The sequence below is a fragment of the Leuciscus leuciscus genome (assembly GCF_965113295.1).
Source record: "Leuciscus leuciscus genome assembly, chromosome: 23".
NCBI classification, from domain to species: Eukaryota; Metazoa; Chordata; class Actinopteri; order Cypriniformes; family Leuciscidae; genus Leuciscus; species Leuciscus leuciscus.
This window is the reverse complement of record NC_138747.1, coordinates 18,806,005-18,830,785: the sequence shown is the minus strand read 5'-3', so window position 1 is coordinate 18,830,785 and position 24,781 is coordinate 18,806,005. Positions and strand designations below refer to the sequence as shown.

At 37.0% G+C, this 24,781-nt stretch overlaps 1 protein-coding gene across 2 annotated transcripts; it reads left to right on the top strand.

Annotated features, from left to right (window-relative positions):
* Window positions 1–2,350: 2,350 nt before the first annotated feature.
* Window positions 2,351–24,741, top strand: npepps (aminopeptidase puromycin sensitive). Of its 2 annotated transcripts, none has more exons than XM_082156228.1 (23): window positions 2,351–2,672; window positions 5,106–5,190; window positions 5,334–5,411; window positions 5,603–5,724; window positions 7,189–7,296; window positions 7,704–7,904; window positions 8,550–8,646; window positions 8,745–8,778; window positions 9,011–9,125; window positions 9,245–9,409; window positions 9,659–9,763; window positions 10,643–10,703; window positions 11,989–12,098; window positions 12,373–12,436; window positions 12,552–12,688; window positions 15,359–15,493; window positions 16,160–16,379; window positions 18,414–18,556; window positions 20,566–20,622; window positions 20,708–20,815; window positions 21,580–21,735; window positions 21,900–21,947; window positions 22,750–24,741. In XM_082156228.1, exons 1-23 carry the CDS (start codon window positions 2,391–2,393, stop codon window positions 22,894–22,896), a joined length of 2,778 nt encoding a protein of 925 aa, XP_082012354.1. In that variant the 5' UTR covers window positions 2,351–2,390; the 3' UTR covers window positions 22,897–24,741. The 2 variants fall into 2 exon arrangements, with proteins under 2 accessions (XP_082012354.1, XP_082012353.1); XM_082156227.1 differs by having other exon boundaries at window positions 12,549–12,688.
* The last annotated feature ends 40 nt before the right edge of the window (window positions 24,742–24,781 follow it).

Below are 24,781 nucleotides of genomic sequence, written 5' to 3'. Positions count from 1 at the left end.
TTTGCACTACTGAATGTCGTATCAAGTTGTTGGTTCTATATCGCCTCTCTCTGGAAGATATGTGAAATGTTTTTTAGTATTCATTGACTGCATTCCATGGCCGGATGGAGGCGCTGTTTCACACTTTATAAAATACCCTTCCCCAAAATGAGGCCAATCTGACTTTTCTGAAGAACAGTGCTCAAAAGTAGAAGAGCAGTCTTGTAGACTCAGATGGATAATAAATAAAGGTTTACAAAATGCTTTGTACAAAACATGTCTCTTGACATGGGCAGGGCCAATATCTGCACACCGAATCACTGTGTGCAGATGTGGGGTAATATTCAGGTTTCATTGACCTTTTACATTAACTCTTTAAAGAAAAAGAAAGAAAGATCAAAGTATTAAAACTGGATACAATTGGATTTAAAGTTAGTTTAAAAAACAACCCTGAAAAAACAAAGACTTGCCTAATCTAATTTAGATATTTATGTCATACATATTTATTCTTAGAATAATTCACAAAATATTGCTATTCCTATTTGGTTACTTTAAAGCAGTAGTCTCAGATCTATTTCAGTTATATCGTCCAAAAGATAACCTAATGATAGCATTAACATCTTCACATTTTTAACTATAATAGCAAATATCTGTATTAAAAATATAATAATTGCTTTAAGATTTTTATTACAATGATACAGACTATACTTTTAGAGTTGTGGACCTTGATTTATGTGTTCATTTGGAACGGTTGTAGTATGGAAAACAGCTGTGTTGATGATTCTTTAACAAGTCTCCTTTTTTGTTTCACCGAAAAATAACAGAAACTGTATGTAAACAATGACATATAGCCTAGTAGTGTAAAATCCAATAAAATTCTAAACAAACCACTAAGGCTTGGGCCATGGCGCGCCCTCTACAGATTTAAATTCATATTGCACAGATGAATCAAAGCCTTTTTCCCGTCCAGATGTGTTTAATTCTGTTCTTCCGATCTGCTCAGTTCATCAGTGAAAATAGTGACAAGAAGTCCGATTCATTTCCGCAAATCGGTTCTTTTGAACAGTTCATTTAAAAGAAACGATTAAGCTAAATTTGCGTCGTGACATGGCATATTACATGCTTTAGTTTCTAAACTCTACAACACTCAGAAAAAAAGAAAAAAAAAAAGAAAAAAAAACTTCCAGGCACACATTGCTATTATTATGTTTTGTAGTGTGCCAGTTCAGTGTCTTGTAGTTAAGGTTCTTCAGCTCATAAAGTCATTTAGAATTTATAAATATAATTTGCATTTACACCAAATATAAAATTATCTATTCTATCTATTGGTTTAAAATTTGTTTTGCCAGTTGTAATAATAGGCCTATTTTTTACCATAAAAACGGTAAACGGTAAACATTTCTAAACATATATTCATCAAAACGTTTAATTATATATTTTAATAATGTAATAATATTTATTAAACAACATTTTTTTTAACATTTCTGCACTTTAACTACTATCCTTCTTTTGAATCAGTCAAATCCACGATTTTTGTCGCGGTCACAGTTGTTTGGCGAATTTTCACATTCTAAATCAATTAATTTCCATTTCACATCAGGACAAAATATTTCCCCTCGCAGACTTTGCCTTGGGTTCCAGTAGATATAGATATATAAAGACTGTTCACTCTTATTACTTATGAATGGGAGAAAATACAACGCGCAATATGGCTGAATAAGTCCCGCCTTCTAAGTGAGCCAATCGCTGATTGGTAAAGTCATGGAAACCTTAACAACGCGTCACTACGCGGACGCAAAGCGCTGTGATTGGTCTGCTAGAACCGCTCCCTCGGGTTTCACATGCTCCCTCTGCATAATTGCGCGTCAACGCGGACAACGACGCAGAAGTATAAATTAAATATACCAACGCGTTGCCTACAGCGTAGAAGCTCCGGCGTAGGTCCGCAGAAGTATGAACTTGCGTTGGCTGGTCTTTCCTGAAAAATAAGTTTTTATTAACGCTATTTGAGCATATGAAACAACACTTATGGGGCAGTTTATGTCAGATTTTTTTGCTGGTTTGAAATATGTTATTTAATTGTGAGTTCGGCAAACAGTTTTGGAGATTTCAGAATCCCCCCATTCAGATCGATACGACTGGTCTTGGATGCCCGAAATAGCTGCCAGGAGTCGTTGCAAATATGGCCGCCGAGTGAACAGATTTTCCTAGAAAGGGATTTTGGTTCAAACTGATAAGGCAAATTCGCCGCCTTGACCAATCCGATTCGTTAACGACTCGTTCATTTCGATTAGTGAACGAATCATTCAGACCGGTTTGGTGAGCCAATTTAACCGATTCACTGAAAAGCTTCGGACATCTCTACCCGAAGAGGGGGCGGGGCACAGCGAGGACCATCTCCAACGGTTTGTATGTTGTTTTTCATGAGTTGTCGGGTGTCTCTGTCAGTCATACGGCTAGCCCTACCCCGCAATCCGACTCCAATAGCGAAGCCCGTGTCTCCGACTCTCCGAGCAAGCAAACTCCCAGTCCGTTTTAATTCGGTCTCCAGCGTATCGACATTATTCAGCATGCCCGAGCGGAGGCCCTTCGTGCGGTTGCCCACTGACGTCTACCCCGTCAACTACGGGCTGCGCCTCAAGCCCGACCTCATCGACTTCACCTTCGAGGGCAAACTGGAGGCAGCCGTGGAGGTAATGTTGAACCTGATTCCATGCAGCCCCTCTGCCCCCCTCTGGTCTGGGCCCCAATGTCATGCCATTTTAATGTTAAGCCTAGTTTTTCACTTTGCATTTTTATAACTGCTGATAGTGTTGTTGCTGCTAATCTAACGAGCTACCTGCTAGTGAACCAGACAGCGGCTTTACACACCACGTCTTTCATATTTACGAGTTCCAGCATGTTCGAATTGTATTATTTGTTACTAAATACTTAAACCTGGTGTCCTCTGAGGTCTGGCTCTCACAATAAAGAGAATGAAGCAGTTAGTTTGTTGCCCCGCAAGCTAAAGCGCTAACTGGCGCTACACTGCTAACCACGTTAGCCTGCAGAGCTGCTGTCAAAAAGCACGTACATAAACACATAAATGTCGTAATTTAACCTCCTTCCAGGTTATAGTTTTCACGTACATGGCCGAGACGGTGAATCAGTCCTGTCTACAAGCTCCTGAGTCACTCTGAGCCTGTCTGACAGTTTACATGATACTTTATAGCTTAGAATAATCACAGTGTAGCGCCCGAGGAAATGCTCAGGTGCAGGATGGACTTTGTGGCTGGGGATAAAATAAGTCTAAAACACACATAAATCTTCAAAATCGTTTATTTACGTCTTTCATAAAGGTCTGGTCTGAACAATCTCTCTCTCTCTCTCTCTCTCTCTCTATATATCTATCTATCTATCTATCTATATATATATATATATATATATATATACATATCAGTGGATCTTTGTACAATCGCAGCCGTTACTGCAGGGTAAATAACCGTGGTTGATCCTGTAAACAAATAGAAAAGACGGTAGAGGTAAATGCGGGCCAGATGTGATGAAATTGAGGTCCGGCATATCATTGCACTTTGCGTAAGATTGTTTGTGGAGCCTTTTTATAACTCAACAGCTTCACACGTTCAGTCATGTTGCATCCCACTCTCATGCAGCTGTGTTGTGAAAGTCGCCTTACAGTTGATCTTGTCTTGTTGCCAAAACTCATTGGAGCATGAGATTAACTACATCCCCCACAATGCCAAACACATTATGACTGTCATTGTGGACAGATATGGCTCACGTTGATAAACACCATTAAAATAGTGTACTGCTAGTGGCGGCCCTTTGTCACATGGCCAGTGCACTCATTGCATCCAAGTCACATCCAGCTTCAACAAGCCACATGTGCCCTCTAAAGCTTTACCTTGGCAGCTTCAAGCCTCTAAACAACACAATGCGTGTCTTTATGTAGGATCCAATTCACCGTAAATGAAGTGTGATAATAGTTAGGATGAGGAATAATTAAAACAGACTCTGGGATGTATTGTGTCTCTTTGTCTGTAAAAGCTAGCTTATGGACGTGAGAGCCTGAAAGCTATTGATCGTCCCGGGAAAGTTTCACTTCAGCATTATGCAATAAATGCAGTCTTAAACAGCCTATTGCAACATAAGACGCCATGCAAACTGTTGGTCTTTTTATTCATAATCTGATTATATATGCGCACGTCAGAATTTCATAGCAGCAGGAGATGGCCCTTGAGCCTCAGAAAAGCCGTGAGGATTCAGGCGGTTCTTTTTCCATGTGCTCTGTATTTGCTTGTTCTGCTGGAGATTTCCTACAACAAAACGAGAAGCGTGAAATCGAATGCACTATGACATGAGCAAAGATAAAAACAAAGTAGAGGATCCCAACACAGTTACTCACAGCTGTTTCCTTTTGAATGTTTTTTTGAAAGAAGTCTCACCAAGGCAGCATTTATTTGCTTGAAAAAAACAGTAATATTGTGAAATATTATTACAATTTTAAAATGTAGTTTATTACTGTAATTGAAAAGTGTCACGTGATCCTTCATAAATCATTCTAATTATTATAATATGCAGATTTGGTGCACAAGAAGCATTTCTTCTTCTTATTGTTGAAAACAGTTGTGCTCCTTAATGTTTTTGTGGAAACTGTGAGTGATACTTCAGGATTGATGAATAGAAAGTTCAAAAGAACAGCATTTATTTGAAATATAAATATTTTGTCACATTATAAATGACGCTTGATACATTTAATGCATTCTCACTGAGAAAAAAATTTTTTCTTACCACAAACTTATATACTACATCATTTTAAAATGTGAGGTTAATTTCTCTTTCTGCGTCAGAGAAAGACCCTGGCTTAGCCAAGTATTTACTAAACCAGGAAGAATTTTCCAGCACTGATTGTCTGGATTGTATGTAAGTGACGTGAGATTGTTTCATTTTTTTTATGACTGTTATCTGATACAGTATGAAACAAAGGAAGGTTCACAATGCTTGCAAAAGGCGATGAAGTTTTATTAGAAAAGAAACCACACACCAAATACTGAAAACTGAGGATCATGAAACCACTGGACCCATATGAACATTAAAACCGAACTGTATGTCATTGTTCTTGACAGGTTACACAAGGGACAAACCAGATTGTGATGAACTGTGCTGATATAGACATAATTACTGCTTCTTTTGTGCCTGAAGGGGGGGAAGGTGAGTTCGACTCAACTGTAATCCACATTTAGTGATGTATTTGCGCGACTTTTGCCTGATTGCTTGTTCGACCTGCATTAAATGTTTTATAGTCTGTTTTATTTTTAGGATTAACTGTGCTCATTTTCTCCCCGTCCATTTAGAAATTAACGCTACAGGATTTAACTATCAGAACGAGGATGAGAAGGTTACCCTATGTTTCCCCAGCACTCTGCAAAATGGTAAAGAACTCAGATTGTGGCCTGGAAGAAGCCTTCTGCTGTCATGTCAACAGTCTCTGTGTAATGAGTTGCTATAGTGGGTTTATTGACACATGAAAGCGGCTTCAAAGATGAATGGTGTTTCTTGCTCTGTCCTTCTGTTTTATGTGCCTTTTGTTTTGGTTTATAATCATAGGCTTCTTGTTTTTCAGGGTCAGGATCATTGAAAATAGACTTTGTTGGAGAGCTGAACGACAAAATGAAAGGCTTCTATAGGAGTAAATACACGACTCCTTCGGGAGAAGTCCGCTTCGCTGCCGTCACACAGTTTGAGGTAAACTCATATCAGGGTGCGCGGTTCATTCATCTGTTTGCTCACTCACTTTCTCTGCCACTGTTTGCTTTATCATTTGTCATGTCCCTCTCTCACTCTTTCTGCTCAGTCATTCACTTTCCTCGAAGATCTTGACTGTGTCTCTCGATAAAGACAAATTCACATTCACATAGTCATTCAGCATTCGCTTTTGTCCCAAGCGACTTACAAATGAGGAAAAACAAAGCAATTTATTATATAGGAGCCTATAATGGAAGTAAAACTAAATAATGGAGAACTTTTTTTCAGACCCCCAGTTACATATTGTTAATGTTTGGCCCATGATTTATGTCTGGCGTATTGTACCATTTTAATGTATTTACTGGTTTTATTATGATGCTTGCATTATAAATCCATTAAAATAGTCATTATTTAAGTACTCATGCTTATTCATACTTGATAGATTTTAATGTGTAAGGGATATTTAACTGAAAGTTTAGCCTCTTAGCTTGAGCTTTGGTTGAAGTTAACTTAATCAGGGCTCAATGATAAGGATGTCCCGCTGGCTCTGGGCCAGTGTGAGAGAGTTGATGGAAAAGTAATTTGCCCTTTTGGTTGAGTGATGCGTTGCCACTGAAATATTTACATGCATTGATCTTGTGCATCCATTTTTATGCCTTGCCAAGATTAAGCATTTGGTTTTCGTTGATGTTGTCTAAACTGTTGTTGTACATTTAGCTGATTTGTCTGCAAGACAGTGTTATCTAGCTGACTAAGATAGAAGAGGTTTTGTCAAAATTGCACAAAAAAAGGCTTGTTATAGTCTTGTTAAACTACAAACCAATCAGTAATGTTCTGCATCGAATGCCATCGTTTTCCAGCAAAACTGTCTTATTTAGGGTTTTACATATTTCAAGCTTATCGCAATTTTTATTTATTTTTGAATGAAGAAAAAAAAAATTACTAAAACATTTTGTTACTTGAAAATGCTTTAAAAAATGTTACTTTAGGTCAAAAAAAAAAAATATATATATACATTTTTTTTATCAGTAAAGTTTTGCATTGCATGCCATCATTTTCCAGCAAAAGTGTGTTTTATTTATGGAGTTACATTACAGATATATAATTTTCAGCTTTGCATTTTCTTTCTTAAAAAATGAGAGAAATTGGTAACCTAAACAGTTTGTGAATTTAACAGAAAATTAAATTAAATGTAAATAATTATAGCAAAAAAAATAAACATTGCAAAAAAAAAAAAAAGTAGCATACTTTTATCACTTGGCAATTGAAAATATTGGCAGGGCAAGTACAAATCTAAACTGCTGGATCGGAAGATCAGAATAGGGTGCTTTTGTGCATCTTCAGTCTTTGATGCCATGCAAATATCCCTGCTCATGTTTGTATCACTGCAACCCATTCTAACCCTGAATCCTCTCTTCCTGTCTCGCTGTCTCAATCTCTCTCAACGTCTCTCATCCGCTTCAGGCCACGGACGCACGTCGAGCTTTCCCTTGCTGGGACGAACCAGCTATCAAAGCCACTTTTGACATCACCCTCATCGTCCCAAAGGAAAGAGTAGCCTTGTCGAATATGGTATGTGTCATTTTTCTTTTTTTAATCCTTCCCTCTGGAAACAAACGTCCCTAAATGGCTTTATTCACATTACTGTCAGACTTGTGTATTATCTAACCCAGGCCCAGAGGCATTGTGCCTACCCTTGCAAGTCATGACACTTGGCACACATTAAGCTTACTGCGGTAGTTGGTGTTACCGGTGTTACACAATGTTTGGCTGTACACCGATTAGATTACTTGGCCACCAATGTCGTTTTACTTTTTTATAGAAAATTAAAAAAACATTTAGTTGAGTTGTACATGGATGCTACATTTATAAACTGAAAGCATCTGCTCTGCTTCTGCTGAGTTTATGATGATAGTTTGACGTGTGGTTCTGGGAGACTAGTTCCCATACTGAACACGCATATTTCACTTTCTGTGCAGAATGTTGTTGACCGAAAGCCATATCCAGAGGATCACAGTCTGGTGGAGGTGAAGTTTGCCACTACACCCATCATGTCCACCTACCTAGTGGCGTTTGTCATCGGCGAGTATGACTTTGTGGAGAGTACGTCGTCGGACGGTGTGACAGTCCGTGTGTACACCCCTGTCGGAAAATCAGAGCAAGGGAAATTTGCACTGGAGGTATGAGAGCTGCTCCATCAGTCTGTGATGGTTTGCTTTTTCTTTTTTTTTTCTTTTTTTTGCTATTCAAATTCAAAAAGGTTTAGCTTTCTGTAGTCTGAATCCCCCAGATGAAATTTGATTTTTACAAACCTAGTAATATTTTTTAAATCTACATTTTTAATGTTTATTTTTTCCAAACATCTGATTAAAATAAAGAAAAAAATACTCTACTGTTTGAGCGTTTGGAGTTAGTATGTTTTTGTTTTTGTTTTTTAAAGAGGGAGAGAGAAATTATTACTTTTATTCAGACAGGACACAAAAATGAATGTAAAGAGTTTTACAAATAATTGTTAAGTTGTTTCTTCTTATGATTATTTTATTTAATAATATTAACATTTATTATTACTATCTATATGGTATACAGTGTTTTTTTTTTTTTATCTATAACTGATAAATAGCTGATAATAAAATTGTATAGTATTTGGTCTAAATAAAAAATAAATGGTTTTAAATGACGCAAGTGAATTTAAACATCTCAACATTATGATGCACAGTTTGAGAAATTGATATTCATTTATTTCATATATTATTTAATGATAGCTGTGGTTGTAATAATACTTTGGTTGTGAAAGTATTAACCTTTTTTTCTTTCTTTTTTTCCAGGTTGCTACAAAGACCCTTCCGTTCTACAAAGATTATTTCAATGTTCCTTATCCGTTGCCTAAAATTGATCTAATTGCTATTGCTGATTTTGCTGCTGGTTTGTATAATTGACATTATAAATGAAACATCTGTCGCAATAGACTTTGTCTATTATGTTTAACTTGTTTTAACTTTTGGATTTCTCTTGTCCTGTAGGTGCCATGGAAAACTGGGGCCTTGTTACTTACAGGTGATTTTAAGTTTTAAAAGAAATGAATAGCAAACCTGAGACTTCATAAATCATCATGAAAACAGAACCTTGTGCCTTTTGAAAGCAGCTATTTAAGAGAGCTTCATTAATATTTCATATTTCTTGGTACTAGCATGTTAATCCCCAGCAAACCTCAACAATATGAGATGCATTATGTTGTTTTGTTCTTATGCATTTTTTATTTGAAATCGTTGTGATTGTCCCCTTGCAGGGAGACAGCTCTGCTGATTGACCCAAAGAACTCGTGTGCGTCGTCCCGGCAGTGGGTCGCCCTTGTAGTCGGCCATGAACTTGCACATCAGTGGTTTGGGAACTTGGTTACCATGGTGAGTGTGTTCAAATGTTCAATGTGGTAGGTTCATGCTACATAGGTTTTTGTAGGTCACAGTGGTATTTGAATATAACTGTGTTATTCAGGTTGCTGAGAATATGTCTCTTACTGCAGGAATGGTGGACTCATTTGTGGCTTAACGAAGGCTTTGCATCTTGGATCGAGTACCTTTGTGTAGACCACTGTTTCCCTGAGTACGACATCTGGACCCAGTTTGTATCTGCGGACTACACCAGGGCTCTGGACCTGGATGCGTTAGATAACAGCCACCCTATTGAGGTCTGCATGAGATGAGTGTGTCTCCCCCATAACCCCAAGCTCTCCCATTGTGTGTCTCTGGTGTTTGTTGCTTTTAAGTGTTTGTGTGGACAGCAGGAAGTTTTGATTTGCACTTTGTTTGTCAGTCTGTCTGTCTACTCAGCCATATCTCTTACAGCATTTAAATTCCAGACCCAGATTTAGCCTAATGAAATATTGATCTCCGAGTCATGTTTCAGTGGGTGTGTGTGTGTTTCTTTTGAATCGTAGGTTGATGTCGGACACCCTTCAGAAGTGGATGAAATATTCGATGCCATATCGTACAGCAAAGGGGCATCTGTCATTCGCATGCTGCATAACTACATTGGCGATGAGGTGAGAGTCACTCTTTTGGCCAGCTTCAGAGAGACACTCAGTGTAAATCTGTCAGACAGGTGGTCGATGTGACTCCCCCCAAGAGGATGTATGGAAAGACATGTTGCTTATCTGTCTATTGTGCTAGAGTCTAAGATCTTTAAGCATTTGTAATCTGTCTGATGACTTTTGGTAGTTGTTGCAACCATAGTTCCAGCCATCATTAACACTGACTGAATCTGCCATTGTGTTCACACTTGGCACACTTGGTTTGATTAAAATGTGTGAATGCTGTTAGTGCAGTTGATTTGAATAGAAGGTTCGACTGAAATATAAGCGCAAAACTGAACAAAGACATCTAAACAAAACAAAAATATGACGTGATGTCACAAGATGCAACCCTAAAAAGAACAGAATGCTCAAGGATACCTGGTTCTTCTCGTCATTGGAAATATGTTTCCTGTTACAGTTTGGTAAAAGCGTCAGAACCACCTTCTCCTTTCAGCAGATCTTTATTTGTATATGTAACAGAGGAATTCCTTCCACTGTTTTGACTCTTTTACATATTTTATAAGCTCTTTGTGACTTCTCAGCTGGTAAAAATAGCATCATATGTACGCACTAACAAACAAGTGCTTTAGCCCGGCACATAGCATTGTTTTTGGTTGTTCCGTAGCAAAATATACACCATAGACGCTGTTTATGTTTTGTATCTTTAGGTTCAGTGTTAAAAATGACCAGGACTAAATTAATCATTTTCTTTTTTGTTCCGGACCTAAAGAACTAAGAGAACCAAACTGCAAGTTTGAACACCCTTAGATTCATTCACTTTTTTGCAGTTATCTTTAGAGCTTTAGTTTTGAATGATATTTGATTGAATGATTTTTATTTTTTTTCTAGGATTTTAGAAAGGGAATGAATGCTTACCTTTTGAAGTTTCAGCACAAAAATGCATCTACTGGTAAGTTAACATGCCATAATGTTTGTGAAAATTAAGCTTTAACTTTTATCTTCATGACCTTGTTAAACCCAAATCAGGATCCTTTATAGCAGATTTTAGGCCTGTTAAGATTATTACATATCACATCACCTGTTAACAATTATTCAAAATCCAAATTTAGTTCTAGAATTTTTAGAAAAAATGGGTTTTAAATATCTTATCTATTTAAAATTAATTATTAAAGCTGGGTTTTAACCAAAAAAACTGTCAAAGAAGCTGGGATTTTGGTTAAAAACAAAATCACAATTGTTTGATCTAATGCATATAACCAAGTCCCAACTTGAATTTTTTTCTCTTTGGATATTGTGACACTCAGATGCACGTCACAATAGGGAAGAAAAGATCTGTCACTACTTCCGTTTCATGGCTACTTTACATATGAATAAATGACTTCTTAAAGCTGTAGTCTGTAACTTTTGGCGCTCTAGCGGTTAAACAGAACTGCGTGCGTCTTGCGGTTTGTCTATGATGTCTATGACGAGTCACACAGGTGGTGATACGACCCGTACCAGTCTAAAATAGTCTGAATATAAACACTTATTATAGGTGTACCGTATAGTGATTCAGGATAAGACAAAAACACTGTTTAGAAAATGGATTCATGATGTACTCGCATATTATATACATTTTGTACGTTTTGAGCACAAAAAAAGTTATTGACTGAAGCTTTAAACTCTGTGTTTATAGGCTTAAACTGTATTTGGCATGAACGCAACTCAATTAAGTCGTAAATCACAGTTATTTGTGTGACAAATACTCATTAGCCACTCATTAGTTCATAATCATGGCAGTTCTAGCAGTTTTAACTGTAGAAAGCTTGCAGTGTGTTATTGAGGGAGTTTCACTGCATAAAATTTGGATTATAATATTTATAACATTTAGTTTGAGCTTGACTTTTGTCTGTACCTTATTATATTTTTAAACTTTATTCATTTTAATACAGTATTACAAATGACATGTAATATAAAATTAGCCATTAGTTTTCACTTGTGCTCCATGTACTGTTAATAGGAAAAGATATCCATAAGGAAGTGATTTAAGCATTGCCTTGAGGCCAATGATCCGATCCAAACAACAGAAATTACAGCTGTAGTAATAACATGGTGTTACGTTGTAATTCTGACACAGCATAGTATTTGGCGGGAGAGTTGTGGGCGTGTGAACTGGCACCAGTGTTGTTATTATGCTTTGTTAATTGTTGTGTAGTCAGAAATAAAAGGTGTGACTTTCTCTTTTTCTATCCCAGAGGACCTATGGGAGTGTTTGGAGAAAGCAAGCGGGAAGCCTATTGCCGCAGTGATGAATTCCTGGACCAAACAAATGGGCTTCCCTATTATAGTAGTGGATCAAGAGCAGGTAACATTTACAGACCCATTCTCATCATTTTTGTTTTGTCATCTTCCAGCTCAGAGGGATTGTTTTTCTTTCAAATTTCTCTGGATGTTCTTTCCCCTAAAGTTTTCAAATACAATTTAAATAACCCTCGGGGTATTGGGAAGTCTTGCTGAGATGGACTATGAGCTTCTCAGCGAGCATCTGGTAATAACAACTGTTGTCTTGGCAATACAAGATGTAATCAGAGCTGAAATAATTGCTTTTGATTTTTTTTCTTTTTTTTTCTTTTCTCCAGCATGGCAGTGACCGTGTGCTGAAAATGTCTCAGAAGAAGTTCTGTGCTAGTGGACCACGTAATGGTACGTGCCAAAAAAAAGAGCAGTTAAACTAGGCACTGAACCCGCTGACTGTTTAACAATTTATTTATCTGTCTTTTTCTGACTCTGTTATACCCTAATTTCCGTGTGCTAGAAGAGGACTGCCCCAATTGGATGGTTCCCATAAGTATCTGCACCAGTGAGGACCCGAGCTGCACTAAGATGAAGGTTCTGTTGGACCAGCCTGAAACCACAGTTAACGTCACCAACGTTGCACCTGACCAGTGGGTCAAGGTCAGATTGCTGTTTTTTATGTATTTTATAGAAAAGGCTATTTATACTTCAAATTGGGATGACTCAAAGATTGACAACCCATCTCATGAACATGTATAAAAAGGGGTCATATTATGGAAAATGGTATAACTAAAACAGCTGCTTAATTTTGGGGGTCAGAGAGGTTGAAAAAGGTCATATAAAACTAAATTCAATATGCAGTTTGGATAAGTATGGAATTAGATTTAAGTCATTTCCAGGTAGGGGTGGGTGATTATAACGGTAGACCCGATTAACCGGTAGATATTTGTCAGCTGGAATAGGATTTTGGACTATCATCTCTGTCACGGTTATGCTCATGTAATGTTGCTGTGCACGCTTCTCGCTTGCATGCATTTTTTAGCATTGCGGTTTGAAAACAAGATGATTTTAAACCATTGAAGCGCAATTAGGAACTGAACTGAGTGCTTTTTGGGAACCGCCTGAATGGTTAAATACACATACCTACTGTATGTGTCAAAGTATTGCAATTAAACATAGTAATTTATGTCTTAAGTGAACGTAAACAGTTAAGAAAGAAAACGCATGAGTATATTGGATCCGTGCAGTCTGTCTTAAGCCCCTTTCACACAGCGCGATGATCCCGGCAAATTGCCGGGAAATTGCCAGAACGCCTTCTGTGTGAACGCAAACACGACCCGGGATCGATGCCGGGTCGGGACCTAGTAACATTGCCGTGTTCAGTCCCGGAACGTGCGCTGTGTGAACAAAAGCCGTAATAATACTGTGTCGTAGTGATGATGCTGAAGCTGGGATCGTTCGCCAGCTAGTGAAAACGGTACGTAATGCGCAAGTTAATGATCGAATCAGAGAAAAAAAAGCACAAGCGTGGTTTCTCGAGAGAGAAATCGCAGCTCGTAAGCAAACTTAAGACGCTGCTGAGACATTACAAGTCACGTCGATGTCACGTGTCTTTACGGGATTTTTACGGGTTGTGTGTGAACACGCTCATTCTCTGATTCCGGAAAATTACTGGCAGTGTGAATGAATCAAAATCAAACGGATCAAATCCCGGGTCACTTTATCCGTGTATTTTCCGGGATCTCTGTGTGAATGGGGCTTTAAAGTGACAGCATCCAAATTTACCTGCTATCATTATTAATATTAAATAAAAAAATAAAAAAGAGAGAGAATCTCTCACTGCTCTTAACTGAATCACTTTTGTCACTTTAATAAGAATAAATGTATATTTAATTTACACAGTAAAGACAATGCATTGTTTTATTATACGTTTACTTGCATACATTTTATGTAGTATTTCTAGTGCTTGAAGTTTTCCAGGTATTTCTATTTCATTTGTGTCTGTTCTATTGTAGTTTTTTTTTTCTTTGCTCTTTATCAGTTTACTTGTCTTCAGCAAGCTAAGCTTGATCGTTTTTTTTTTTTTAGGCTAGTATTGTTTTTTTTAAATGAGATTGAAATTGAACAGAACTGAAAGTATGAAATTTCAAAGGTATCAAACATTTTGATATCATAACCTTATTCAAAGCAAAAATAACTGTATCATGATATATATATATATATATCTCTTATATAAGATCCATCTATATTTAAATTATTAAGTAATGAATATGCAGTGTGTTTTTCACATTTGATTGATTACTGTAGTTTTTGTTGTAGCATCAAAATTGGAATAAAGAATTGATATTTCACTTGTGTCTAAACATTCGTACCACTGACCCAATCCTCAGCACTGAGTCCTGCTGGAGCTGCTCTAAATATGTGCTGTACTGTTAAACGAAAGATAAAATATGATAGAGCAATAGAATGAAGAGTGAAAGTAACAGAAGCTCGTACAATGCATTTTAGCAGGCTTAATTAAGCATGAAAATAACTGAAGGAAATATTTGATGAACAAATTAAGCCAACTAATATGATTTAGATTCTTTTGGTTTCTCTACCAGTACATTTAAAAATGACAAATGCAGTGAAAATACAGGTATCGGTTATACGTTATCGACATCGAACTCGTTCGGGAAAAAGTGGTATCAGTGCATCCCTAATATCGTTATTGTGAAATAAAATGACTCGTATCATGATTTTGGTCATATCGCCCACCTCTATTACCAGGTCTGGAAAAGTATGTAAAAAGAAAACACAAATATTTTTCTTCACACTATTTACCCTATTTAGGTTTCTAAAATATAAAAGTAAGAATTTCTAAATATAACTGTGAATAAGTGAATTCATGGCAAAATTGTGTGATCATTTAGTGATTCTTTACCATAAGCGAGTCTCTTTTGAACTTCACTAAAGAATGTTTATGTGCCACTCAAACCAGCAACAGATAAAGGAGCAAACAATCATTTAATTCAGACTGTACTTTTGGTGGTCATGCAACATCAAACCCCAATAACATCATCAAACCGATGTGTCAGAGGTGATATATGCAGGTTATAAAGCGTTTAGGTTCTTATCATTCAAGCGTATGCTATCACTTTGACAAAACCAATGATGGAAAAAAAACATATACTTATAAAAATATTTACAGATGATTGTACTATATGCCAAATTATGCTGCATGAATCATTTGTTTAATATGGTCTGAAAAAAATGTGTAGGAACCCTGTAAACAACAGCATGTATGCAATCTATATGTCCAAACTTGTGTGTGTTTTCTTCCATGTGCAGATTAATCCAGGTACCGTAGGATTCTACAGGATACAGTACAGCTCAGCAATGCTGGAGAGTCTTCTGCCTGGTATCCGAGACCTCACACTGCTGCCTGTGGACCGCCTGGGTCTGCAAAACGACCTCTTCTCTCTGGTGAGACGCCACACGTGAGCCTGAATCATTGGTTTGCAAGAGTAGAGGCTCAGGTCTCCACCTTGAGTCAGTTCTCAAGTATTTATGATGAAGACTTGAGTGAAGAGTCAAGTTACACAGTCTTATGGAAGTCAGGTTCTTTCAAGCCTCCAAGTCTGACTAATACATTATAAATTATGAATCAAATCGTGTGAGTTTTGTAACTTAAGCTAAAAAAAAAAAAAGGCTTACAAGACTGCTGAGAAATGTTAAGTTGAATTTTTGCTAGAACTATAAAAAATGTATAGGAAGTAGTTATCAGATACTGTACCGTGCAAGTATTTTTAATTTCCATTGGCCCATTTCGGTTGATTTGTATAATAATGATCTATTCATACAGGGCCAAAAATCTAATTAAATGTATTACATTAAATTTGTAAAAATATAACTAATTAGTGAAGTATGTGCTTGTCTTAGTGCTTCATTGATTTAGCATTGCTCTTTTATTGGCTACAGTTCTTTTTTTTTTTCAGTGTCGCTATCATTGTGTTCAGTGTTACTGAAAGGTTTCTTGAGAAAAGCTATTTCAACAATATCATTATTAATTTCTGTGTCTCCTCTCCGTCTGTTACCACCTTCTGTTTTTAATAGTGTTGTGCTGTCTCTCTCTCTCTGTCATGCCCTCAGGCTCGAGCAGGTATGATCAGTACTGTGGAGGTGTTGAAGGTGATGGAAGCATTTGTGAATGAGCCAAACTACACGGTGTGGAGTGACCTGAGCTGTAATCTGGGTGTTCTGTCCTCTCTGCTCTCACACACTGACTTCCCCGAGGACATCCAGGAGTTCATCCGAGATCTCTTCACCCCTATCGGCATGAAGCTGGGATGGGACAGCAGAGCCGGAGAGGGTGAGAGCCAGAACTCAAAATTCATAAAGAGATAGTTCACCCAAAAATCCAAACGGTCATAATTTACTCACTGTCATTCCAACCCTGTTTGATTTACTTTTTTTCTGTGGAACATATAAAGAAGATCATTTGAAGCTTTTGAGCCCATTAACTTTGATTGAATGGAAAAAAAAAATTCTATTCCACAGAAGAAAGTCATACAGGTTTTGAACATCATGATAAATGTTTGTGTCAACTGTACATTTAAAGGGACCATATTCTGCTTCTTCTTTTTTTTTTGCTCCAAAGTCCATTTGTTAGCAAATGTTTTTTTTATACTATAACAGTCATAATTTAGTTTTACATGACAATTTTCTCAACTTTTTATACCTTATAAATATTAATAATATTGGTTGATATCTTTACATGTGCGGTGAGTGATAACTCACCTGCCAATTTGCTAAATGCTGTATGGGATTTGATATATAAATGTGGGCGAGCAATGAGCATATGTTAATGTTCTCATAGTTAGGATGTAATAACCATGGCAGTATCACAAGCCTTTTCTTTTTTCTTTTTGTTTACTTTTAATTAATGGTCAGGGTTACGATTGAATTAATGGTCAGGGAAATACAAATTTCCTGTAGTCAATACCAGTATCAGTAAAATTGCATTTTTCATATTGAATACCCATTTTTATACTAATGCAAAAACAAATAAGTTATTGATTAGACTAATTAAGTTAAGTTCATGTAAATATCTTTAGAAATGTATAAATTAATATCAGTTAAATTAAATTTATATATAAATGTTAAAAATGTCATGTAGCCTTCAAGTATTATTTTTTTAAATGTATAAATATTAGTGCTGTCAATTAATTAAAAAAAATAATACTATTTTCTGTAATTAATCGTATCTAACATAAAAATTTCTAATATATTTTTATATTGTAATACTTATTTTCACATTAGCTAGATTTACATGGACACCTTTTGTTTCAATTGGAATTAATTCGAATGTAGTGTTTTAATGAACGCTAAATAAAGTGTTAATGTTTGTCAAGCTTCAAATCGGAATAGATTTTTTTTGACATGCGCACACTGCACGAATATACAGAGTTTCTCGCTGTTTACATATTTTCTTACATTGCCTCTTTTCTTGGTTTTAAGAGCAGACTTGATATTTAGATATTTCGGGTCCTAATTAGGAGACGACAAGCACATGAACCGTTGCGCCGTGCTGCCTATATTTATCAAGCAGTAAAAACACCCTTTCCCTCACTCATAACAAGTGTGGTTATCTGTGGATGATAGTCCGAAACAAGAACTGTTGGGATGTTGTCCTGTTCCACATCACAGACGATGAGTGGAAGGGGAATTTTAATATGACACTTTATTTAACAACAACAGCTCATTACACGCATCAATACGCTATTTCTACGTCATTGCTTTCCAGTTTCGGTTTTCAATCCGATCAAGTGTTTACATGTCCTATCAAACGGATTGGAAAAGGTTTAAACCACCCCTTACAATCCGAATGAAATTTAAATGGGATTGGATTTGGGGTCCAAAATTAATGTAGAAACACCAAAAATATTATATATTTTAAATATTAGTTTAATGGCTTGTTTTTACTAAGTATTATAAAGGTCAGTATCACCAATAACAATACTGCTGCTACTGTCTCTATTAAATGGATTTTTTCCTCAATTTCTAGGGACGAATTTATTTTGCACATTTCATTTCCACAATAAGTAAGAAAATGACTAGTTAAAACATTTGGTAGTAATATATTTATGTGTGAATTGATCCTCTCAATACAACTTCTGTACCACAAGTATTTGCACTTGCGCAACGGTCAGACGTTCTTCTAGAATCGGGACTGTTTCTCACACAAACGTTTGTTTGCATGGTACATTAATCCCTTTTTACCGTGAAATATCTTATTTTATTTTAGCTCAATGCTTTTTGGTTGATTAGTTGTCATTCATTTGTCATGAGACATTCAAATGAAGTGCTCTTTCGTTTGTTGCCCCTCTCCCCGTCTCTTGTCCAGGGCATTTGGACGCCCTGCTGCGAGGTCTGGTGCTGGGGAAGCTGGGTAAAGCGGGGCATAAGGCTACTCTGGAGGAGGCCCGGCGGAGATTCAAAGAGCATGTGGAGGGTAAACAGATTCTGTCTGCAGACCTCAGGAGTCCAGTGAGTCCTCTAGCATAACACAGACACATTTGCATCATGGTACATTTAGCATGTATTGTTGGGGGAAAGATGCCAAAGCCTTAGACTCTATTGGTGTAGACAAAAAAGCTGAGATACTTTGGTACCTTCCAACTCTTTTTAATTAGCTCATCCACAGTTTTTATCAAATCTTCTAGCTACTCCCTAATAGTGGCATGGTCTGTTTTGAAACATTTCTCACGTGTTGAAGGCCAAAGAAGAGATTACTATATTATGCTGGTGCAAGTTTAGCTAAGGTGAGACCTACAGTGTACACTCATTGTGCAGTCAATAGGGGCTTTTGCACCGGTTAGTTCTAGGAACTAGCTACAGGGTGGTTCCCCGAGAACGAATGGTTCCCCTAGGAAAATTTTCCTGTTTGCATTCGCACTGCCAGTAGGAACTCTGTAAGCCGGGCTTGTTGTTGTGACTTTTATTTTGACGACGCGGTGGACCTTTATTTTGATGAGCCTGAGCTCATAGTGCTCGATTAGTTTACGATCTGTCTAACTGTTATACAAAGAAAGTAGACAGTAAATGAAAAGGTATTAGCGTATGCCGTGTGGTTGATGTCCAGTGTTGCTAAATGAGCAGAAATATACAGTAGTCAACATTTGAAGTGGATCAAAACCTTTCATTGAAGTTATACATGAATTTTGAACAATACCCATTCTTGTCTTAGGACAACTTCGAAATGTTTTTGATCCACTTCAAATGTTGACTACTGTATAATGTTTCTCTTGGTCCCCTCAAAGTTGTGTTGGATTTTCTCCTCAGCGTAAAGGTTAAGAGGTCCATCTAAATAGGACATAATCTGTGTTTACACGGCTTTTTAAAAAATGGCGGGTGCTGGTCTTTCGCGTGCGTTCGGACAATCAGTGTACACTTGCGTCACTGGTATTTCCTATAGTGCTGGTTTAGATCCTACTCTGAAGTAGAAGTTAAATTAGTTCCTCCAAAAGGAGTTCTAGAACTAAAATAGTTCCTAGTTCCTGCGGTGCGAACAGGCCAAAAACCAGGTACTTTCGCCAGTAGTTCTAGGAACAATGAAAAGTTTCCTCAGGTGCGAAAGCCCCTTTTGTTACCCCTATCTTGAAGGCCAAAAGAAGAGCTTACTATTGTTGTGAAGGTGCAAATTCATGGCAAGTTCAGCTAAAGTGAGATGTACAATGTAAATCATAGAAGCCTGAAATTATTTTTCTGCAAATATATATGAAATGTCAAAAAAAATAGTCAAATGTCTTATTTTTTCATTTATTTTTAAATGGTGGTCCTGTATTGTTTTGATTAGTTCTCTATCAACTAGGGATGTGATGATGACAAAATGTTTCCACCGGTTGAACGGCGCGTGACAACCACCTCGCTTTTAAATCGCTTATGAATGCCCATGCGGCCGTGCGCTTTTTACCTTTGTCTTTCGAATTAGCAGCGATTCTGGGAGGAAATTGCTTGAATGGTGGATTAATTTTCATTCTTAATAAAAACACAACAACAAAACAGTTCAATGACCAACTCGCTTATATTACACAAAACTTTCATTAACAAAACGAATAAGCACGGCAGCCTCATTTTTGTGGTGTGCTTGAAGGTGTGTGTGTAAAGGGTTACCTCCGAATGCTGCCGCCTTCATCAGGCAAAGTTTACAGATTGCCTCAATGTTTGTAGGTTCCCTGTTAGCATTGGGTTTTACTCCAAAATATTGCCAAATATGCGCTTTTACATTTAGTTTTGTAACCAAATCTTCCGCCATCGTCTTGTCAGTCAGCTTGCCTCACTCTCGTCACATGATAAATGAAATCTGACTCATGCTGCTGATCTGTGCTGTGACTCTCGTCTCGTTCTCGTTCTCACTGTAGTGTCTGTTCTCTGACTGAACTAAATGATTTTTATTACGGCAAGTGATGTAATCGGTGTGTGGCTGAACCATCGCAGCAGGCCTAGTTTCAACATGTCCTTGTAAACAAGGTGTTTTTTTTTCTTCATATTTGTAGGTGTACCTGACAGTTCTGAAGCACGGAGACAGCACAACGCTTGACACCATGCTCAAGGTGACCATTTACACGCGTCTAAACACTGGTTACAGCGTTAAAGGTGCAATCAAATAAAATGGCATCTTTCATTTTCTGTGTTCAGCTTCATAAGCAGGCAGATATGCAGGAGGAGAAGAACCGCATCGAGAGAGTGCTGGGAGCCATTCCCGCTCCTGACCTCATCCAGAGAGTGCTTAACTTTGCCCTGTCGGTACGTGAACACGCACACACTTACTGTAGAAAATAGGTCAGTGTGGACATTTTTAAAGCACCAGAAACACACTGTGCAAGAGCTTCTATAATAATCATGATTATAGCTATTTTGTTATTTTATTTTAGCTGTTAAAAATAAGAACAAATAATACAAACAAGAGGAAGAATATAATAGAACAAATATACAGATTAAATAAACTTTGAGGTACAGTAGGCTTATTTAGCATTAAATAAATACTACACAAATTGAATAATCAAATGTGAAAGTAAAACACTGCATATTCTTCTCTGTATGAATTAAATATAAATTGATTATTACTAAAGATACAAGTTATAGTCAAGAGCAGTGAGTGATTTTCTCAGTTTTTTGTTGTTTGATTGACATTAATGACACAGGTTTATAAAGCTGCTGTCACTTTGAGAATTAATATATTGAAACACATCCAGTTTTTGCCCAACTGTTAATGTTCATTTAAGACATAACTGACTGTGTTTGAGTATTTCACAAGATGGGCATTTTGACATAATTGTATGTTTATGTATCTTTAATATTGTTGTATTAATGTTTAAAGATTTAAACCATTTTCCCCAGGAGATCAATAAATCACCATTTTCATCTCTCTCTCAGCTTTGAATTAACATTCTCACAAGAAATCCAATCTGACACGCTCATTCTCTGAGCTCTAATCTGAATCTTGAGGAATTAAAAATCTCCAGTGACAGTGTGAACAGTGACACTGATTCTGGCTGTGGTATTTTTAGGAGGAGGTTCGTCCCCAGGACACTGTGTCTGTAATCGGGGGCGTAGCTGGAAGCAGCAAACAGGGGCGCAAAGCTGCATGGAAATTTGTTAGGGACAACTGGGAAGAACTTCATAACCGTTACCAGGGCGGCTTCCTCATATCAAGACTTATCAAGGTGAAACAAGTGCAGCACACATAGAGACGAAAGTACAGATAAAATAAGCAACACAGTAAAGTAAATTAAGATGAGAAATACTGTACCAAATCTAATTTGATTGTGTATAATCACTATGTATATGTATGCAGTGTTGATGCGTTGTTTTTGATTCTTCACTGCAGCTGACAGTGGATGGGTTTGCAATAGATAAAATGGCTGCTGAAGTTAAGGTGAGCATCATGTGCTTTCTCATGTCACTTGCAAAGCCTTTTTTGCATTCTACAGACAATGTTGTCCAAAGTGAATGGAAATTTCTGTAATATACGATTTTCTAGCTATGTTCTGCTCGGAAATTATATTTAATTTTTGACTGGATTTTGCTTTTGGGAAGGCTTACTATGTAAGCAAATTGTTCAGTTGAATTGATTTTTATCAGTGAAGCCGGTTCACTAATCTGAAGGATTTATTACTAAATCAGATTGAATATGAATGAGTTATAAGCCCTTATACAGTTATCAAAAAATTTAAAAACTCTGTACAGGAACACTCATCTGTTAATTATAATGTATTTAAATAAGATATAAAAATGTACATACAATAACACACAAAAAAAACTGAGTATCACTTAATGTACGAATGCCACCCAATTATATAACAAAATATGAAACAAAATGGTATTAAAAAAAACAAAAACATTTTCACATTTTTAAAGTTTCATTTTCTGAATCGCACCAAACCTGTCAATGAAATGTCCTGGTCATATTTTGGCCTAAAAAAAAAGAAAATATAGAGAGCTGTTTTGAGTTTCACTTAAAAATGAATGAATTAATGAATGTCACCCCATTATATAAGTTGGATTTATTTTCAAGAAATGTATGACAAGCAAACAAAACTTGTCACAAAAAGAAGTTTGTTTGGTTTCACATGATGCAATAGATTTCAATAGAAACAATAGATATCCTGTTAAAGATGAAGATGACCACTGCAGGTTGCGGTTCTTCACAGAAATGCTGGTTATTTTTCTCTTTTCAGAGTTTCTTTGAAAGTCATCACGCGCCAGCGGCCGAGCGCACGGTACAGCAGTGCTGCGAGAACATTCTCCTGAACGCTGCCTGGCTCAAGAGAGACGCAGATGACATCCACCACTATCTCCTGCAGCGGAAAGCGCCCCCTGTCTGACCTCCGAACTTTGACCCCTCCCTGACCTGCTCACTCACTCCAAAATGAGCATCATCTGGCTATCTTCAGCGAAAAACAGAAATGATTTCAAAACTGCAACTCCATCTTAAGAATTACCCAAGAGTCAATAAAGAGAAGTGAAACTAGGAAACAAGACCGTTATTCACGCTTGAGTGTGACGTAGTTCCCCATTCTGCCAGTGGGAGGCGCAAGTGCACTCGAGCAGAGCTGTGACTGAAACGCAAGAGATTCTCCATGTTATTTTATGAGCTGGTAATGCATGTCAACACACCGTTCCCTCAGTATGACACCCCTCTTAATGCAGTGGTATTATAACGCAATCATCTCTCTTTCCTTGCATTTACCGGTAAAAAAAAAAAAAAACGAAAAAAATCAAGCATGATGTTGATATGCTCATTTTTAAGTTTGTTTGTTTGTGTTTTCTTTTGTTCTGTACAAATGACGATCTCCTCCTTCAGTTTTATTAGTAATGGCTATATACGCATTTTACCCAGAATCCTCTGCGGCGCGACTGGGCAGAATGGAGGTTAAAGGTTGGGATGCACTGGTAACTGAACGGACTCTATGGTAACGGCTCTGAATCCCATCGTTAGTAACGGTTAGGACTGAAGACGCATAAGCATGGTACTGTGTGTATATTGTAAACTGCGAGCATTAGTTCTGAGACCTTCAATTAATCTGAAATGTGATTATATATACATACGTCTTTGCCCTTGTCTCCTGTACGTCACTGTCATCTGTTCTTCAGCACTTCCAGTGGTTTATACCTCCAGAAACTGCGAGAGAAATCGACACAAAGTCCGAAATGTCATTAGCATCTGCCATGATAATGCAAAGCTGTTAGAGAAACATTTTATAAGATCTATTTAATGATTATTTTACTGTTGTGGAAATCAAAAAAAGCCCCCCCAAAAATTCATGATTAAACCTGGTTTCTAATTTGGAGGCCTTAAATTGGTTAACCTTATTGTTCGATGGCATGGTACCCTTGTTGAACCCCAAACAGAATTTATTATCTGATGTGGCGCCCAATGTGGTTCATGATCATCAAAATCTGTCTCTAAATCTTTCCCTGAAATGTGCTTTTGTTTAAAAATACAATTGATGTTCATTAAAGAAGATGAGAAAAAATACGGGCACAACTGTATTGTTGGAATGCTATATTGGATTTGTACATGTGAGGTATGACTCTTCATGCTCTTCTGTTTTTGTGCATTTTGTAAACGATACACAAATGAACATGTATTCCTTAAATGTATATGCCACAGACATTCACACAGTTCAAATGAGTGTTTCAAAAACATATCACTTATGAATATAAATGTAAATAATGAGTTCAAATCATGTGCAGCAGGTTCAATGGGAGGAAAGACGAAGACTTTGGTTTTATCAGCATTATAAATGCTAGGTTTTGGTCAATGAAGCACAGATATGATGATGTAAGTTACCCTATGTTTGCACAGATTTTATGTTGGGAGCTTGTGTTCACTGTGCAACATGCAGACTGCAGTTTGCGTATCTGAATGAATTTGGATAGCAGATTTCAAACAAAATGATAGTGTCACAGAGTCTGATTTCCCAAGATTTTCATTACATTATTGCCGAAGACAACAAAAACTATAGGCAATAAAGAAAATCACATCTGATGCAAGAGAGGAAACTTTTGCAGTGGACTGCTTGCATTTATAAAAGTATTAAAAATTACAAGTGATTCATCTGTTCCAGCTTTAAAATTAGCTGGTAGCTTATTAAAAGCATTCATGAAAAAAACTGGAAATAAGGTTTGTTTAAAAATGTCATGGGAAATAAAATCGTGTAAAATCATACATTTCTATAGTGAATATATGTTTTTTAGATATGCTCA

What these genes read in the sequence shown, in the direction of transcription:
- npepps (XM_082156227.1), top strand. Translation starts at nt 2,391, where the DNA reads ATGTTGTTTTTCATGAGTTGTCGGGTGTCTCTGTCAGTCATACGGCTA. An exon ending in ATAACAGCCACCCTATTGAG is followed by an intron (nt 9,410 to 9,658) that starts GTCTGCATGAGA and finishes TTTGAATCGTAG; the next exon opens with GTTGATGTCGGACACCCTTC. An exon ending in ATAACTACATTGGCGATGAG is followed by an intron (nt 9,764 to 10,642) that starts GTGAGAGTCACT and finishes TTTTTTTTCTAG; the next exon opens with GATTTTAGAAAGGGAATGAA.